Here is a 21,085-nt window from a genome sequence, read left to right as displayed (position 1 = left end):
ACCTCGTTCTGGAAAGGTATATCCATTAAAAATAAAATCTCGCTCTCAAGTAACGAATTGGCTAGTTTTATTTATTTAACATTTGTCATATCTTTTATTTATACTCCAAATAGATTTCCAGTAAATATATTCGCTCGCGACGTAATCGTTCAATGTTTATTCATAACACAAACTAGCCCTGATTTAAATCTGCCGCCAAAGCGTGTCCACCACTTTACTCTCATTTCTTGCTATTTCGGGCTTGTGAATATGAAAGTAATATTTAAATTTTCTTATCCGTTACATGTAGAATTCAAGTATAGCTTACGGACACCATCTCACGTGTTTTAAAATACCAAAGATGTGAACAGTTTTTTTGGTGCAGGTGTTTTGTAGTTTATTTGCAAAATGCCTTAAACAAGGTCGAGACCACTATATTTTGTGACGTCGGCATAAATTTGCATACTAAATTAGGCATCTGTTTACTTTTATCGACAAACCAATCAAGTGAATGAGTTGCAAGGCATTGTGGGCTACTACAAGTTTCAGTGTATACAAAGCGTATTGAAAATATATACCATTTTGAATTGTCTTTTGGAAACTCATTTTGAATGATTTTTCAGAATTTATGAAAGTAATATGGACAATGATGTCTGAACTTCAATTTCTACGCTCACAATTAAAAAATATTACATATGAGGACTTATATCAACCTATTTCAATACCCCATTGTCAATGTTCAAAAGAGAGGTACGTCCTATTGAATTAGAAGTAGTGAGTACTGTTTTTTCACGTGATACCCCATATTTTGGACAACATTAGTAGAACGCGCGTTGATATTTTCTTCAGGGAATTCATCAGAATGCTTAACTGACAAACTATTTTATGCTGCATATAGCTTGCGCTTCTGCGTTTGTATATTTGTGCATTTTCTCTACAGTGGCTATTCACGTTTGTTAAAAATGTACAATATTTATTTCTAGTGCACAATGATAATGTCACCAATACACAAATGTGATGTTTTTTTCTTATCAAAATATGTTTGTACTTGTATGCATATCTTTGTCAGTCGTTTGATACTGATCATTTTTGAAGCCACAATTAATCAACTAAAACAACAGTATTTTTTAATGGGAGCATGGAACAAAGTTAATGGTACGTGATCTTTCCTTTTTAACCTTCTAAAGTAAAAATCAAGATGTACAAACATTCCGGCAAGCAATTTAATATTGTGTATAAAACAGACAAATACCACGTGCGGTTGTTGAATCGTAAACACGTTATAGACCGTCATGCATTGCAACCCATTCACTGGATTGGAGAATCTGTTTGCCAAAAATATTGTCACGTGTTAAATAATGCTATCCATATAAGGTAGTGTACCCGACCTGTTAAATGATATAATGTTTTTTTTCATAGGTTTATCTCTCTTTGAATAATATGTATTGGAAAAGGTAATTTCTAATCTAATTTTGAAACTTAATTTTGGCAATTTTACATCTGCCACAGGACGAATTATTTGTAGAATATTTATAATTTTACAATTTTAAGTACTTCTTCGTAAACTATTTCATATATCATCATTTTCATCATCATCATCATCATCATTATCATCATCATCATCATCATCATCATCATCATCATCTATAAGACATAGTAAATGAATCTATCTTGAGAGTGTGAAAGGTCTAAGGTTGTTATTTTGGAAGTAAGTAGTTCTACTAGATTTAGATTAAGTGCGCATGCTTGGCGCCAAACTCCGAAACTTATACACTTCACATCCAGACTGCCAGAAGAAAGGTAGAGTTAATGTACTTCTCTTTATAAACATATCTTTTTCTTATAATAGAAATATAATTCACTTAACTTTTTGGTATATTATTTTACCATAGTTACTAAAGTTATCTAGTGAAAAATATAATTGTTTAAAACATTTGAATTAATTATATTTAAACATATTGAATTCTTAATGACTGAATCTAAGATGTGTGAGTGTGTTTTTTTTATCATACTCGATGCTGTAATAATTATTGTTTTTTTAGATCATCAAATTCGGTAGACATTGAAAAAAAATCAGGAACCCAACAGTTGAGTTGTTACGCTATTCATATGAGCATCTTTACACGACTTTGACATGTCTTTACAAAACAGACATTTAAGGAATGAATTTAATTTCTATCTATGTGATACGATATAATATAACGTAAAAAAGCGTAAACTGTTCCAAGTTATGTTATACTCGTATAACATAGGTAGAAATTAAATTCATTCCTTATAGTTTAATTTTCTACTATTTAAATTTGATAATAAGACCTCTGAAATTATTTATTTGAAATATTTTCTCAAATACACAAAATAATGACTTAATATTATGTAAGAAATAATTTCAGTCCACTATCTTAAGAAAAAATATAAATCATACCTATCAACTAATCAATTAATCAAGGCCCAAAAAATTTGAGATACAACGTATTTCGATTTATTATTTTGAAACATACATTTGGTGTTCATATGATTTTTGTGCAATTTAGCAAATTTGAAAACAACCACCATCAGTGCTTAGGCTTTATGTCAAACAAATTTCAAGGTCATATCAACATGTTAAAGGTCAAATATGATGACGTCATCTAGGATTTTTATCAATTTATACCTCCGACAAACATACTTAAACCTTAATTAATCTAAAACCAATGGTTAAATTTTCTTTATTTTGATATATTTTAATTACTGGGTCATGACATTCATACTTTTAAATTTTATTCAAATTTGAATCATACATTTTCTTTTTAGATAGCGTTAAGTGCTGCAAATTTTCGTCTTAAAAGAGTATTCATAAGCGCTAGTTTTACATTATATATCGCATGAGAAATTATCTTAAGTTACCAGTTAGAATTTATTTCAGTATCTTAAAGTAACAAGAAGGTCTCCTGTTTATATAGCAGCACAAATATTTGTAAACTTAATGGCAAAGAAAATTATTACAATGACTATTTCATGTTACACTCCACTGAAAGGAGCTTCCAATGGTTGGTTTGGGGCAATGTGGGCACAAATTGTGAGGTCGGAGGATTTTTTTCAAATTGTACATATTAAAAGATCTCATTCCATAGAAAAAAATATAAAATGTTTAGAAAAATTGAATTATAGAGGGCGAAGCCTTCTCACGGGCCCGAAGGGCCCGTGAGAGCAAAGCTCTCCCTACAGACAACACGTGTACATATGTCTAAAAATAGAAATTACACTCTATACCTATGAAGTTGAAAAACTTTTCCAAGATGGAGGAAAAAAGAATAACTTCACGCGTCGTGACATCACCGGCATCCATGTTGAATTTGAATCTCGTACTAACTTCACGTTTGGTGATAATTTATCAGCTTTGTTTAATGAGTGATAAATACATTCAAACTTACCTAGTGTGTTCTTGAAAAATTAATTCCTAATTTAAGAAAACCGTTGCATTAGATCCGATCAAATGAATTTCAGGACATCTGATTGGACAAAAAACGTGTTGTTTTAATTCATTGTTATTAAAATAAAACACCATGTATTTGAATTAAATTTGCTTTCTGATTACTATTTGAAAACACCAAAGACTTTTCTCCAACTTTCAATTTGAAATTTCGTTTTTTAGGTTTCATCTCAAATCGTAGCCTAACATACTCATACCCAGGTCATTTCGTACCCAGAATTTAAATTAATTATCAAAATAAAAAAAAAATACGTTACGACCAATAACTAATTCAATACAAAACAAAAGAAAATCAAAACTTAATTTTGTAGACATCCTAATCTTTGAAAGACACATTGTAAAATATTTCCCCATTCTAATTCACCCCCCCCCCCCAAAAAAAAATGTGTATACCATTTGTATATGATTAAAAAATACAATAAATGTTCAAATTACTCCCAAACCGCCATGAAAATAAAAGCAAATAGGGAGATTATTTGGAGTAATATGCATTATAAATACTTAAAAATTATTTATAATAGGAAGTACTAAACTGCATTCACAATCACAAATATGCATTGAACACTAAATGTAAGACATTTGTCAGACAAACTCAGATTAAATTATACACCCCGGTATGTACAATACACATGAAGGACATAATTTTCACCTTATGATGTGAATTAGCTAGGGTACTATCTCAATTCTCTAGTTTTAATGCACAAACCAATCATTGAATGTTTAATAATTCAGTGTTTGGATGACAAATTTTAGTGAATTAATGGACCATTAATATCTGTCCATACAAGTGAAATAATCTCAAGATAAATTGATTTTCTTATTTTTTAAAAATATACGTCATTACTCTTTAATTCATATTTTATGCATACAATTAAAATAAGGGTCCGAAGTAAAAAGTTAAAATACTTCATGCTGAGAAATTATCCAGAGATCTGCGATGTAGATACTACTTGTACCTGCAGCCAGGTATTATCCAATATATGTATAATATATTACTTCAGACTAGACAATAAGACATCAAAATAATACACATGTATATTGATAATTAAAATAATTTTTACCTGTCCCAAGATTTTTTCCTTCATTATTAGTTATTCATAAATATCCCTACCTTTGCTAGCCAAGGGTTTGTGATCTCCAGGAGTGGCGCAGATCAAAAACCCTTGGCTTACGAAGAAGAAATATTTCAGGGTTCAAACAATATTTATGTACATATCAGAATGAAAATTTGTTTACAGGTTTTTTTATATGAATTTCCCCCTCTCTCTCTCTCTCTCTCTCTCTCTCTCTCTCTCTCTCTCTCTCTCTCTCTCTCTCTCTCTCTCTCTCTCTCTCTCTCTCTGACTTGTTCGGCTGAAAAAGCGGCTGTTAAATAAAAATCTATGGAGATTTGTATTGCAAATGATAAATTTTTCTTTCCTGTGAAAATCTATGAGTAAAAAAAAAGGATGTTTTAATGAAGGATTTCAATTGTATTTCTTTTAGCTGTGTACGTTTCTATAACATTGTCAAAATGTGATGGAGACAGTAACCTGGGGCAGAATATATAGTCTATAGCATATCAGGGCCGGGCTTGAACAAATTTAATAGCGAGCGCAGCGAGGCGGCGCGAAGCGCCGCTCGCGTAGCGAGCTCCATAGACAACGTGTACGAACGGAGGAAATTCGAGTTGAAATCTGCACATTGTTCAAAGAAAATTTTATGAGGCCACGTGAAAACGTTCTACTATCCCAGTGATCCTTTGCGGTGCATAGCAACATGGTGGAACAGAAAGTGTTTCTACGGAAAATTCTTACCTCTATATCGCATACATCATTTTCATTTAACAATAAAAAAAAATCCTTCTAAAAACATTACAGTAAACAACACATAAGCTTACGTAAAAAAAACCTGAACTTTTGCTGACATATGACGTCATTTCCTTCTCCGAATTTGTCCGACAATTTACGAAAACTGTCGAGCGCAAAAGAATGTTAACTATGACGTCACAAAGATCTCGCGTTTTAATTTCCCGCGATACATTTAAAGGTGGATCAAGCATTTGTACTGGATCATGTAGGAAGTACTCAGTATCAGTGTTAACGGTGACTCTTTGGCTGATTAGTTTTGTTTTGATGATTTTTTTTGCTTAGTAAATACACATGCAAGTTCCATGCTAAATTTATTGTCATATTGATCCAATCATATATGCATACGTTAGGTAGGTGACAAAAAATTATTAAGAAAGAAAAGTCTATAATCATTATTAGATCTACGTGCAGCCACGTCATTTTGATATGAATAGATAAATGAAAAGAATTAAACTGTTAAAATATCTACCGGTACATTTATTTGTTATATAGTTGCATATGTGTCCAAATAGATCTAATATTGGATACCACACACTAAGAAAGGGGTGAGGGCACATGTCTACAACGCTTATATAGCACTCAAAAATTAAAAAGATTTAAAACAAAATTAATGTCACTGAGGAAAATAATTAAAACACGGGTTACAACAAGGAACAAAATGAGAAATAACAAACAAAATTTATTTTTACTGATTTTAATGATCATTATTAAAAGGTAAAGAAAAGATAAAACATAATTGTATCTGCATAAAAAAAAAAATATTTAATTATAAAAATATTTTAATACAATGTAAGTCTGTTTAACATTTTATTAATGCTCAGTGGTAGTTTGTTTAAGTGTATAAGACTAGGAAGGGGCCATTGGAATAAAAGTTTGATAATTTCGGGTTCCTTGCGGTGGTAAAAGTTTTCGAGACAAAGCCAAAGTTTTTTGGTTAGGGCAAGTCCACGGGTTGCATTTAACAATGATGACAGATGTGTAGTTCCTTCTGCGCTCGCCCCAACGGTCACACCGTAAAACATATTAAGCAATAAGATTAGAGTCCAAACAAAACAATTTATGATGCCAAAGATGATTAAAAGGGCATCTACTGATCTAGCCCCATTTATATTGTCTTCGCCCTCCAAACGGTTACACCGTAAAACATATTAGGAAAAATTTAGCTTATCTGTTTTGTACTACCTTAATTCGTTAAAATTTGTTTGTTAATTTATACAAAATTTAAACGTAACGTCAAGTGGATTAATACGTTTCGCACGCGCGTCTTATTGTGACGTAGACAAATTATGTTATACGATATATATGAATTTGTTTAGCCAATCAAATGAGGCGTTACAATCAGATTTAAATAATTATAGGAAAAGATTGAATATCTACAGATTTTATTTAAGAAATGAACTCAATGTCTACCCAAGATATACGAGTATAACCTGGGTTGGGGCAATTTACGCTTTATAATTAATCCGCGAAGCGGATTATAAAAAAAGCGTAAATTGCTCCAACCCAGTTTATACTCGTATAACTTGGGTAGACATTGAGTTCATTCCTTATAATTTAATTTTCTGTAATTTGCTGTACAAATTGAGTCCGTTTACTTTTAAAAATGATATTAATCTGTTCAAAATTCAAACGTAACGTCAAGCGGATTAGTACGTTTTTGACGTTAGTGCATTGTGACGTGTTTTGTGACGTGCAAACCAAGTTATACAAATTTAACTTAATTTTTCTATCCAATCAAATGCCGCGTTACAACCAGAATTAAATTATTTAAGGTATGAATTCAATATTTATTAGTTTTATACGATATAAAATGGTTTGGGGCAGTTTACGCTTTATAAACCGCGATTAATAAAAAGGCGTACACTGCTCAAAACCAATTAATATGAGGGCAAAGTTTGAAGATATTTATTTTTTTATTTTTATAATACAATCATATATCATTGTGCACAGGATTTCAAACAAATTGTACTAATAAAACAATTCATTTTACAAGATTTATGCGTAACGTCAAGCGGACTATTGATTATTGCGTGAGTAATGTGTGTCATCAAAATGTTTTTACAAAATTTAATGTAAACTCTTTGACCTAACTGATGAAATAGCGGGCTACAAACAAATATGGAATTATAAATAAATAATAAAACACATTTAAAATTCAATCCACCGTGTCTAACTAGTACCAATTTGTGTTCTTCTGATTCGTCAGAGAGATGTTTCCCTTTACCGTCTTCACACAGATGTACGCCACAAACATCACTAGGTTCACGAGGGGCTGGAGTCTCACAGAGATGACAACTTGCTTCATCCTGTTGGCTGAACTCGACTTCCATGGACCTGCGATTTGAAAATGATAAAAAAAGTTCAGAGCTTTATCAAACTCCGATATTATTTAAGTCCTGGTAAGTAAATTATTAGTAAAAATCGCATTACGTTAAAAGCAGAAGTAAGAATCAATCATATAAACTACCACTGAACAGTATTTGCTACCAAAAAAAAAAATGTTGTTCACTCCACTACCCACAAACCCTTGACAGATGAAGCGTCAAATTAATCAATTTTCTTCGGCCCCAAGGGTTTTTAGATTTATTTCATTTTAAAATCATTATTTCTAAAGATGAAGAAAATCACAGCAATTTAAAAAAGTTACGAAATATGAACTTGATTGGTTACGTAATCGAAGCCCAGACGACTTCTCAGGAGATAAAATTACGTACCGACCAAGTTCATATCCAGGTAAACTGTTAAATATGTATGTGTATATAAGACATTTAAAAACAACAGTCTAGTGATAAGGTCGCCTTTTGTACTTTATTGTCGACTCTGTTGTGGCGAAGCAATGCGTACTATACGTCGTTCTCCTTTTCTGAGTTCTCGGGGCTCAATTTATTCGTCATTTTGCCGTTTGGACTTTTTAGCTCACTTAAGCTGAAAGCTCAAGTGAGCTATTCTGATCACATTTTGTCCGTCGTCCGTCTGTCATTTTGAACTTCTTCTCTAAAACCACTCGGCCAATTTCAACCAAATTTGGCACAAAGCATTGCTATTGGAAGGGAAATATAAATTGCAAAAATGAAAGACCAATTTTCATTCAAAGCGGAGAAACCTCGAAAGTGTAAAAAAAAAAGGGGGGGGGGGTGCATTTTCAAAAATCTTCTTCTCAAGAACTACTGAGTCAAATTCATTGTAATTTAGCATAAATAATTCCTATGAAAAGGAACATATAAATTGCAAAAATTATGGGCTTATTCTGTTTCAAATCTGAGTTATTACGAAAATAATATTAAAGGAAAGGCGTGTTTCAATCAGTTTATAGCTTCGGGTTCGGTAAACCAACGAGTCTTGGTAAACTGGGTAGGCAAAACCGGGCCGGGACAAAACAAAAGATTGACAGTTATTAATCTAGGTAGTGTATATTGAAGTTAAATTGGGTACAATGGGGTGGCAACGTAAGGGGACAAAAATGTCAAAGAAATAGAGAAAAATCTTGAGTAAAGGGTGTGGCTACATTGGGATCCAGTTTTACAAAGGAAACATTTTAATTATTCCCAAAAGCTGAAATGTTCTAATATACATTTTTACTTATATATGCAATTTGTTTGACATATTGCTGATTCTTTAAAACTGTTTAGACTTTAGTCTCTGGACGATTATTGGGCATCACTAGGGGGTTAAGGGTTTGATGTAGGTTTATACCCCATATATAAACAATTGTGTGGGATTTTTCGAGAACTGCAATGCTTAACATTAGATATGACTATAAAATCACCCTGTTAGAAAAAGGACTAATGATTATTGATTAATAAACATAAGAATATTCAAGTGGGAAAATCGATTTTTATTATGAATTACAAAAACCTGTACGTGTACGTGTGGTTTTCATACACGTACACTTACCCGTAAACGTTTTAAATCTCAACCTCTCTATTAATCTCAATAGAGAGGTTGAGATTTTAAAAGTGTACGGGTATGCTTACGTGTGTTAAAACTGCACGTTTTTTGTAATTTATCAGTTGAGATTTCTTTACTTGTAGGATATAAATGTGTACGTAAATCGACGCACTTTTGTGACATGAATTTATTTATTTAATTCAAAATCAATGGTAAATTTCTTATCAATGTTCATGTAAATGAAGTTTAAAAATTTATATAATGTATTATATACAAGAATACATTCACTCATCAGTAAGATTTTATTTGTTGTAAAAAGCTACACGTTTGTACTTACATGTACGTGTAGACAACACTCTACAAGTTTAGAGAACGTGTAGAAACCATGTCGTCACAAAAACTGATGACGTAATACGCGAAGAATTTAGGTGATTCCCCAAGTTCACGTACACGTACCCGTATGCGTTTGAAATCTCAACCTCTCTAACATGTTAATCTGGTTAATATTTTTTAAGTTAATTTTTATTATTAAAAAAATGCAATTTAATATAGGTTTTTGTATTCAACATTTTGCTCTTTAACAAAGTTGCAAAGGTTGATACTTTGTCTCAACATTATTCTTTATAGTCTTTTGAAATTAAAAGTATTTAAAATTCCGCATCAACAACACATTAAACCAGTGATATTGTGTTCTCTTACTAACATTAAAATCACAATGTGCCTACCCCCCCCCCCTCCCCACATACACAAACACGCTTTCATTCCGAAAAATGATGGCGCAAGCACATTTGGATTTGGGGCAGAACATACGTTCAATATAGTTTATCAGTGGTCACCAGTTTCTCTCTATTCATGATAGAATTTATTTCATAGCCATGAATCTAATAATAAACGGAGGAGAAATCGTTTTTCCATGCGGACTGCACCATTTACATTGCATTCATTGATTCGAAATATAGCACAGAATGCATGTAATGTTTAAGAATATTACTTCGCCCACAATAACGATAATAAGATAATTTTACACAAAGTAGACCGTTTACACAGTGCATTCTGGAATTACTAATTAGCGAAATCACAAGTGGCATTAATCCTTTTTTCCAATGCGATTTATGCGCAATCGTCTGTGAGATAATCTACACCAGCCATCACTGTTTACATTTCTGGGAGTTTTGAAAGAACCACTGCGAAAAGCAACCCTCTGCCTCATCAATGCTGTATGAATCACAGTGTGTACTTCTTACAATAATCTGCCGCTTATTCACAAACAGCACGTGTTGAACGTGTTTTTGTGTTCATTTTTTTTCTTTTCTTTCAAAATGGAGGATATATTATGCGGTACCATACTTATCCCGTTCGACAGACGTTTGTGTATAATATCTATCCCGTAATGTTTACACTTTGTGAGTTGGATGATAAAAACTAAACACTAGTGCCATAGAAAACCTGTTTATCCTTAGCTGACCAGGCACCGCGCGGACCGAGGGGCGATGATTGATGTTTCCCTGGGATCTGCCCTAAGTCGGACCCGGACGTACGGCATGGCGCCGATGTCCGCCAAACATAACGGCGCACACACAGACACGAGTCCGGAGATACAGCCGTGTCCGGGTATGTACCCACAATTCCATTCTAATTTTTCTATCTAAAATAAACTGGTGGATCAAACTTTTTTTTTATTTCAATCAACAGTCATCTCATTGTATATGTTGTCAAATGAAAGAAATAATACATTTAATGAATTTATTATTCATTTATTCGAACGCCGAAGATTAATTCATTACCATTCATATTCTGCAGTAAAGAGTGAAGGTGACTTATTTTGAATATCGATTTATTTCATATACACGCAGTAAAAAGGTAAATACAAAAGATCTAATTTGGAGTACGAATAGGAGCAAGAATTTCTCCGTGACATTCATATTTTTCTTCCTCTTAAATTAAAATCACCTCTTTTTATTTGTAACGATGTACAACAAGATAGAGACACTTTTCAATTAACGTATAAAGGTGGGAGAGTAAGATCTTGATGAGGCTGAACTGTTGATCCCGCCCGCGGGACGTGGAGCGTGCAGTGCACGTGTATCGATTCACTCAGCGGCGGCCTGTAAGATCAGCGTCTGTATTATTATGATTGTAAATATTGATTGTCTGTCATAAACGTGTGGCAAATGTGCGAGGATTGTGTATACCATTGTTCAAACGGTTATAAATGGAGAGACTAAGCTACAACTCTCAGTATGGTAAGTTATAAACACCGCACGCCCATGGCTGCCTACATTTTACATTGTAGTGTAGAATGGGTAAATCAAGTGAAGCTCATTAGGCTCTGGCTAATGAAGTTTGTAATTAGGTCAGTAGAAATTGTAGGACCCCTCACTCATAGTCAGACGCCGACGTCATCATCAAAAGAACCGTACGCGTCTAGTGACTGATAGAGATAATATGTGCATCTTATGTCTGTCTGATGAAGTTTTTATAGAACGTATCTTCAATAATAGTAACTAGTCGATATATGATTGGCACAAACACACCGTATTCATTGCACACAGTATTTATTGGTTCATTCGACAGGCTTGTCAATCTCGTTCTCAAATTTCTTCCATAATTTCAGTTTTTGAACCTCCCCCTTTCAAAAAGAAAAACACACAAAATTTAAAAAAAAAACCAGCACAGCACCCCCCCCCCTCCCTTTGGAAGAAACGTACATGTACATTTGTAACAAAATTGAATCAAAACAAAAAACATTTTTAGATATTTTCATGTAACGAAACTTGATAAAAAGAAAATATAAATGATATGTTCATTCACGTATTTCCATGGATTTACAGAGAAATTAATAATATACTGGTAAGTTTTAAAAAATTTTATTTAATGAAAAACGGGTATATCCATGTACAACTACCAATAGCCCATTTCTTTGTGGGTTAAAAATGATATCATTTATAAAAACAAATTATCGTTATCAGGTCAGAATTTATCAAATAAGTGTTCATGGACATAATTCAGAAACACCTGCTTGAATAAACCGGCATTATTTTTATTAAATTTTTTTATGCATAACGATAAATTCCCTGAGCATATTAAAGTAATGGATATGCTCTCTATTCTGCAATACAATTGCGCACTGCATCGAACCATTCAAAATGAAATTTTAAAAAAAACAATCATTTAACGTCAAAACATAATTTCCGTCATGACTTTCCTGCGTAACCATTTCGAAGTGTAATTACTAATGCACCATAGACCACATAATTTACAAATAAGAGTGATTATATTTTATCGTAACATAGGCTTAAACACTTCATTATCGTGATAGTCGCCAGTTAATAACACAAGCTTTGATACGGTAAGTTTTATACGTTACACCTTTTGGTCGTTAGTACGCAAGATTTGTCTGCTCCATTTATATGCATTTCTAATGTGCATATTATCTAAACGCTTGGTTTGTTGGGTTTTAAGTATTTATATTATTTAGATTCCTTTACGGGGAATACATGAGGGTAAGGGTCCATAGAGAGTCCGTTGTGGCATTTCATGGTTTGAGTGTCACTATATGTGGCAGCCGTCCTATGCCGATACAAGGATAGCACGGCATGTCCACTGTAATCGGTGACAGCTAAAAAAAACTGGCATTAAATTGATGCTTTATTAAAATTCTCAGAAATTTCAGTAAAAACGTTACCGAATTTTTTTTAATTTTGTTAAAAATTATATTACATTTAAAAATTGATTTAAAAAACTAATTTAAGCACAATTTTAACCTTTGAACTTTAAATGCATGCAATGTTAGTTAAAAGTTTTACAAGTATGTTCTTGATAAACAGTACTCTATTAATTGAATAGTAAATAAACTATTTTATTTTGTAAAAACATTATTCAAATTTTTTAAATGACAACGCGCTTTATTAACGAGATTTTACCAAAAACATAAATATTTCAATAAATAAATTAATTAGTTATTTAAATTTGTCCTTAATAAATGCGTTAATCAGGAATTATCAGGAACTGTACTGAATGTTTTTAAACAAGAGATAAGTTATAATCATCAACAATTTAATGCTTACAGTGTTTATCATTTTTACATGTATGTTAATGTTTGTAGCGATTTTATCACAAAATAGGTTTTGTTATATCATTTTGCAATCATTTTTTCTTGTTTGTAAAATAGTGTGTAATTTCAGATAAATAGCTGATACGCAAAATTAAAAAAAAGAGAAAACAAAGAGAGAGAAAAATGCAGTTACTCCATTCCAAATAGCATGACATTGTATGAAAATGTATCCTTAAAATATTAAACCCTATAGATTTGTAAATTAAAGTCAAATTAGTATGGACATTAAAGGAATGTAGATATTATCAATATATTTGAGTTCCTTTTTTAAATTTATGTTCTTTGATTTCACAAACTTCGTTACACGTGTACATTAATAAACAGTTCTCATACACGTAATGATATCTCTCCATATTACACATACTGTCATGCAGATCTTGAATTGTGGGCGTACTGAAGCCTTTCTAACAATGAATTCGTCACAATGTTAGGCATAAAAAAGGCACATTATCGGGCCAAAAATATCTCAGGAATGAGATGCCGAGATAGAGAGCCGAGATAGAGAACCGGTGGGTGAGATAGTGTAACAGCCGTGAACTCCAGCATGAGTGGCACAATCAATTTCTCCTCCGCCCTCGGCAGGGAATAAATTTCTCCCTCAGATAAACTCCCCCAGAAGTCGCTCTATCATGCTGTTCCAGTACCGCAAACAACTCACTCCCTGTAGCTATCTGATCTCTGAGATGTAAATTTAACAACTTCTTTAGTTTTTATTTGATAAATTGACACGTTTATTTATTCGCTGAAGGGATTTTTATAAAGATCCTGCTCACAACATTATCAGAAACACTAGGTTAATGTTCGTATGAAATTTCAAACTTTCATTTGCTTTTCCAGGCCGCGTCCCAGAAACGTTCACTATGGCGTCCAGTAAAGATGGTTCGTCATCGGATGGTCCAGGAAGATGTACGCCACTGTTTGCCCTCAAAGTGACAGCCTTCGTCTCTTGTGTTCTCTGTGTACTTTTCATCGCCGTAATCATCGCTCTGGCTGTCATCAAATTAGAGAGACCAACCTGTGCCCCGGGGTACAGCGTGATTCCTCGTGACTTCGAAAATCCGCGAGTGTTTGATGGACTGACCCCTCGGGAGTATATTTCAGCACGTGACTACCTCCTCAATGTGAAATCATTAAACGTAGTGCCGTTCTCGCAGGCATCCATCAACAGTTCTTATATCTACATGATCGACCACCTCATGCCCTTAAAGGACACAGTCTTAACATTCTTACAAGGAATAAGTAAACAGCCTGAACGGACGGCTAAGGCGATCATCATTCGAGGGGATATGACACCGCCTAGGGTGGAGGAATACATTGTTGGACCATTACCGTACCCCACCTACCACAAACTAGTGACCAATCCGTCCTTTACTAAATCCAGAATTCCGTACAGTGCCAAACCCGTTGACAAAATAGAATATGATGTCTTATACTCAATGCTTTATAATATATCTGTTGAGTTGTATCCGTTGATGTACGGGAGTTATAAATTGTCGTATCATAATTGTACCAAAGGCGTGGACTGCTTACTATGGTGGGATATAGCCCCCAGAGGACGCGTTAGCGGGGAACGCAAGACATGGTTCTGGTCGTTTCGAGACGTTGAGGGCTTTTACCTGCACCCGCTGGGCCTAGAGATCCAGATAGATCATGAATCGACCAATGTCAAAGAATGGAAAGTGACCAAAATAGTGTATAACGGACAGCAGTTCTATGAGGTGGACGACCTCGTCACGCGGTATGGCGGCGTCAACCTTCTACGTAAGATAAACTATGAACCCCTGGGTGCTAAAGAATACCTGTACTCGTCGTATAACCGCCGTGGAAAAAGTGAGATGCCCGACCCTCTACAGGGTCCCAAGCTTGTGGAGCCCGACGGGCGACGGTACCGAGTAGATGGGCAACATGTCTCCTATATGCATTGGGACTTTGATTTTAAAATGAGGCCGTCGACTGGGCTTCACGTTTTTGATGTGCGATTTCAAGAAGAAAGAATAGCATACGAGATATCGCTACAGGACGCCGTAGTGTTCTATTCAGGGTACGGCCCCGTTCAAGGGACAAGCATGTACTTCGACGCCTCTTGGATGATGGGCGCGACTTGTAATGAACTGGTTCCGGGCGTTGATTGCCCGGAAACAGCGGTGTTCCTTGACGCCGACTTCTTGACCAATACACAGGATCCCTGGAGGATTAAGAACTCTGTGTGTATCTTCGAGAATACGGGAAACATACCACTGCGACGTCATTACACCAACTTTCCCGGGGGATACTCGGGATATGCCGGTTTGGTGGACTACCATCTCATTGTACGGACCATTACCAATATCTGGAATTACGATTACATCTTTGACTACATTTTTCATCAGAACGGCGCTGTACAGGTAAGAGTGTCCGCCACCGGGTATGTTCAAGCTACTTACGCCCTGTATGGAGAGAGGAAATTTGGGTATCCTATTTACAATGACGTAGTGGCTAATATTCACCAGCATCTGTTCAACTACAAAGTAGATCTTGATATAAACGGTGTTCAGAATAGCTACGCTACACTCGATGTATCTACACATAGAACGGAAGTGGCCTGGTCTAAAGGAGTTCACAAAACAGAAATGGTGTTCGAGAAAAATATTCAAGAGAACGAGTTGGACGCTGGTCCTGGACAACTCAACAACACGAAACCAAAGTATGACGTCATCCTAAACATGGATGCCACCAGCAAATTCAAGTCGGAGCGTGGCTATCGAATTCTCAATCATGGAATATCTAAGTTTATTTTACAGGAGAACGAAGCCACGAAAGCAGCAAACTGGGCGAAATACCCGCTGGCCGTTACAAAATACCACGACTTTGAAGACACCAGTAGTTCTATATACGCTCAAAACGACCCCTGGGACCCACTGTTGGATTTCGATAAGTTTATACAAAATAACGACTCCATTGTGAACACTGATATTGTAGCGTGGGTGACAATGGGTCTGTTACACATCCCCCATACAGAGGATGTCCCGTCAACCACCACGGCCGGAAGTCAGGTGACTTTTTATCTACTTCCTTTCAACTATTTTACGGAGTGTCCTAGTGTTTCATCGCCAAACACTGTAAAGATAACTCCAAAACGTGAAGGGGGAATTAACCTGAACACACATGGAACTTCCTTTGAATCAACTTGTGTTCAGAAATCAAACGGACCCGACAAGTACGATGGCCGCTTACATGACGTAGAACTATGACGTCTGTGATATTGATTAGGATATTCCAATTATAATATTTGTATTTATATAATATATAAACTACATTTTATAGATATATATGAATGACTGTTTTATGATTCATTATAATAATGAAAATTTATACATAAACTCTAAATAGTTGATATTTTTTAATCAAATGAATCAAAACCTTTTCCAGTCTGATACTTCTCTCTCTCTCTCTCTCTCTCTCTTTCTCTCTCTCTCTCTCTTCTCTCTCTCTCTCTCTCTCTCTCTCTCTCTCTCTCTCTCTCTCTCTCTCATGCTTACTAATATACTCACTCACTGTTTGATATATAACCGATTTGTGGAATCGTTACCAATACTATATTGTAAATATATATATATATATATATATATATATATATATATATATATATATATATATATATATATATATATATATATATATATATATATATATAAGAACTGCTGGTAATTTTACCACCGAATATCTCTATGTCGACTTATGTCTTAATCAAGATAAAAACCCTTTCTAAACGTTTTAAAATATACAGTATATAATGGTATCAACAAGAAACATACAAAACTTGCGCAGAAAAATATTAATTAGAATCGAAATATTTCATAAAAGGATGCTTTAATGATAAAAAAGAGAAAAAGTATGGAAAAGGGGGGGAGGGTCATTCCTGTTCTCAAGCACCTACGCCGATTTTGTTACTTGGTGATTGGAAGAGCTTACATCATTTGCATCAATGAATTCCAATTAATGAATAATGGATGATTTGAATTTTGTTGTTTGTCAATCATAAAAAAAAATCGTCTAGGTTTTTTTTTCATTAATGAAACATTCATGTAGGTAGGGAACAGTAAGCAAGGATTGTCTTAATTTAGAACTATTTGGTGTCGCAAGGATACATCAGGCTTTTCATATTCATGATTTGATGAACTTAATAATTTTAGAAATGGAATTTCTAAGCTTGTAACTTTTATTTCATATACGAGTTTTATAGTTCAAATCTCACCGATCGGCTTTCGCATAAATCTCAGGGAGCCCTAGCCTTACCTGGTAAAGTGTGTGAAACTCGGTATCCACTGTCTAAATATGTCCTTAAAATTGTGTTATGAATAGTTCGTATATTAAATGGTAATATCAAATGAGATGATGATACTGTTTCCTTCGTCTTGGTTCTACATAATAATTTATATAGTTACGTTGGAAAAGGAATCCTTCATTTTATATATATCTTAATCAGGCATACACAAACAAATAACTATTGAAATTAATTTCGTTTTAATTTTTAAATTTTAAATGAAAATATTATAAACCAAGAGAGATTCAAATTTAAGATGCGTACTGATCGATTTCACAATAGTTTTTCATATTTTTTTTATTTTTCCTAACCGATACTTACCTTATATCCCAGTTTTTTGCGAAATTTTGGAAAATGTGTAACTTTTTTTTATGCGTTTCATTCATATTTGCAATTAAAAAATTTCTGGTAGCACACAATACCGGATAATATTTCTGGTTATTGATTATTATGCGATGTAAAACTGATCACGAAAACGCTAATTTAAAGTTGGATTATTACGAAAATTACCGAAGATACGTTGCCAGTCATATTTTCATCAATACAGTCATAAGGCTGTATAATGTTGATTTGCTTGAAATTCTTTTACAACCTTAAAATATAGAGACATTTTATATTTAATACTAGATTAAAACATTCTACTGATATTTACATTTTCTTAAAAGTATTTCACTTACCTTGTACTTGATATAGAATGCCTGATGCCTAATCAAGGAAGGTTTTGTGTATTATATCATATGATAATAACATATGATTAAATCGGACTTTTGCCGTGATAAAAACAAAGCTATTCTATTGAGGGATTTTTGATAAATGTCGTGAATTTAAAATATTTTAGAAATACATGTATAAGACATTTCAGTAGGCAAAGTATTTGTATGTAAAAGTTAGTTTGTTATCCTTCAACACAAACCGATTACCATGTTTGGTTTTAAAATTGTCTGCATTAAGCTCCTTCCCACAGGCTGTGTTCTTCCTTAATTTATAATTCACACTCAAACAAACATATTTATTACTTGTGTCATTTCTAATATATTGTTTAATATAACTTTCACATACCTATGTACCTCATATAAAATTGCACCTAAATGGTTCAGTGGATTATATTTCCTATCTATAAATAAAATAAGATGGCCACATATGGTAACAAGAAGCAGTTATCATCAATATGAGTCAAAGGCTTTGGAAACTCAAATCACGAAGCAAACAAAACAAGCATTCTGAGAGTATTGCATAAGCAATACACGTCCCCTACCGGTTTGTATTATTCTATGAAAGTTTCGAAGCATACATCTATTTCAAAACTATCATAAACGAGATGTTATGCTTTAATCAGAGATAAAAAAAAACGGAAGAAATTCAAACTACATACTTGATATAGAAATAAAATAAAAAATGGGTAAACTTATATTCTTTATTTTATCTCCCGCAATTTCGCCAAGTTCATTAAGTATTTGCTGGTAGAAATTTGTGAAAACCATGCACTGTTATGCAGAATATCATTACTTACCGTCTTCTGTACCCCGAATCAACAGACCGACCCGATGACGAACCCAGTTGTAAATAATTCCAAAAACCCTGTCGATTAAAGGACTGCGAACGATAGCATTGTCTAGCCGCCTAACTAAAAGTCAATTTTTGAAAGTTGTCTAATTAAAGTAATTTTTTTATATTAATGTAAACATTTATGTATATTTTCATTAGATATAAATGATTTGGTCAAACAAAGCGAGATAACTTTGTATTTTGGGTTAAATTAGCTCATTTCATAATAGGAAATAACGGAAAACAGAAATGTTTTTTAAAACATCTTTCCCCCCCGTGAATCAAAAATTCCTTTTGGGGGGTTTTAATTATTGTTATTTAGCATATTTTTACCAAAGGGTTTGTTGTTTCACGGGGGGAAACATATGTCTACAGACCGAAATACATTCCAAAAAAAAAGAATTTTGCTTTGTAAATTTTCGAAAACTAATTAACAGATTTGATTTAAAATGAAATTTTACTTTAATACATATCGTAAATATGTTATCATTAAGTTTTTATGCACATATTGGCCGCTAAATAAAATTTTCCTCACTCATAGAGACCGATTTCAATGAATTTTTTTTAGCAAAAATTTGTTTAAAAATAAATAATTGTATTACAAATTTTGTTTTGATATAAATTGATTAGGAATTGATTATACTTTTTAGTAGAAAACTTAGTTTTTGAATATCTGACAGAAATTCCTAAATATTTTGATGTAAAATGTAGGCGGGAAACGGGCGTTAGCGTTCGCAGTTCTTTACAACACAGTGCTTGACACTATTTTACAGAACTTATTTGTTTGTAAAAAACAATAAAAGCTGCCTAGGAATGGTAGAAGTAATGCACGATATTATTACTGACTACATACTTTTCTCGTTTATTCAACCCACACCGAACCCGATAACGAACCCGAAACATTAAAAATTTGGAATATAAAAAATGAATTTTATCGAAAATATGTCAACCAGACGCTACAAAAGTGTAAACTTGATATGAGTTTGACATTTTGAAGCTGTTCAGCAAATTTCATATTATTCCTTAAACGCATAAACTTTAAGAAAAAAGTGTGGAAAACTGAAGTGGGACAGACAGACGGACGGACAGACGGACTGACGGACGCAGATGAAAGCTATAGTCCCCTCCGGTGAAACCAGTAGGGGACTAATAAAAATATCACATTTTTAATACCGAGAAGGAGACAACCCCACTGGTACACTTTTGTGATGGAAATAGTATGCCATGTTTACTATTAGAAATTTGTCATCATCGTGTAACTTCATCGTGTATGCAAGTAAACAGGTATTTGATTCTATCGGTATGCAATTTCAGTTGTAAATATTTGCACTGATATTTTTTTTTTTATTTTTATAGTATATAGATAGACAGACAGACATACAGACAGACAGACAGAACACCACTTTCTCACAAACTCGCACACACAGCAAGTTGGTACAATGTATTGGTATACACCAATATATATATATAGATACACACAGTACAAATTATCTTATGAAAAAGAAGATTAACAGCTGCATCATCATTATGAGTTAATTAAATATTTATACAGGAAATAGACAACTCCATGGTGACCTTTTCTTTGTAAATTTAGTTTGTAAGTAGGATATTAACATTTCAAAACAGGTCTTTTCTCGACCTTTAGAAAATATATTTCTTTACTAATAATATAATAATCAAATTAACTACATGTCACTGATCCATATCTGGATTACCTAAAAGTACACTCTAGATATCAAATATTATTCTCCTGCCAGATCTATTGAATAATTAGTCTGACAAATTTGTCCAAATACTCAAGATTTGTGGACATTGGTAGAATAAATGCTTAAAAGTTTCCGGTTCCAACATATATATTGCACATAAGTTATTGTTTTTTATCTTAGAAAGATACAAAAATTTATTTATACGTAAAATTCTAGGAACTATTCTGTAAC

General features: G+C 33.4%; 1 protein-coding gene across 2 annotated transcripts; it reads left to right on the top strand.

Annotated features, from left to right (window-relative positions):
- The first annotated feature begins 10,170 nt into the window (after positions 1 to 10,170).
- On the top strand, positions 10,171 to 16,652 carry LOC105338020 (diamine oxidase [copper-containing]). Of its 2 annotated transcripts, none has more exons than XM_011442987.4 (2): positions 10,171 to 10,797; positions 14,138 to 16,652. In XM_011442987.4, the coding sequence occupies exons 1-2, from the start codon at positions 10,677 to 10,679 to the stop codon at positions 16,528 to 16,530; spliced, it is 2,514 nt and encodes an 837-aa protein (XP_011441289.3). In that variant the 5' UTR covers positions 10,171 to 10,676; the 3' UTR covers positions 16,531 to 16,652. The 2 variants fall into 2 exon arrangements, with proteins under 2 accessions (XP_011441289.3, XP_065924913.1); XM_066068841.1 differs by lacking the exon at positions 10,171 to 10,797 and adding an exon at positions 11,270 to 11,429.
- The last annotated feature ends 4,433 nt before the right edge of the window (positions 16,653 to 21,085 follow it).

This window comes from Magallana gigas, chromosome 8, assembly GCF_963853765.1.
Source record: "Magallana gigas chromosome 8, xbMagGiga1.1, whole genome shotgun sequence".
Lineage (NCBI taxonomy): Eukaryota > Metazoa > Mollusca > Bivalvia > Ostreida > Ostreidae > Magallana > Magallana gigas.
Note: the sequence above shows the minus strand (reverse complement) of the source record. Positions and strands in the feature narration are given on the sequence as shown.

Excerpts from the sequence above, each read along its gene's own strand:
- LOC105338020 (XM_011442987.4), top strand. The coding sequence starts at position 10,677 with ATGATTGATGTTTCCCTGGGATCTGCCCTAAGTCGGACCCGGACGTAC. Across the intron at positions 10,798-14,137 it reads GGAGATACAGCCGTGTCCGG|GCCGCGTCCCAGAAACGTTC; the intron begins GTATGTACCCAC and ends TTGCTTTTCCAG.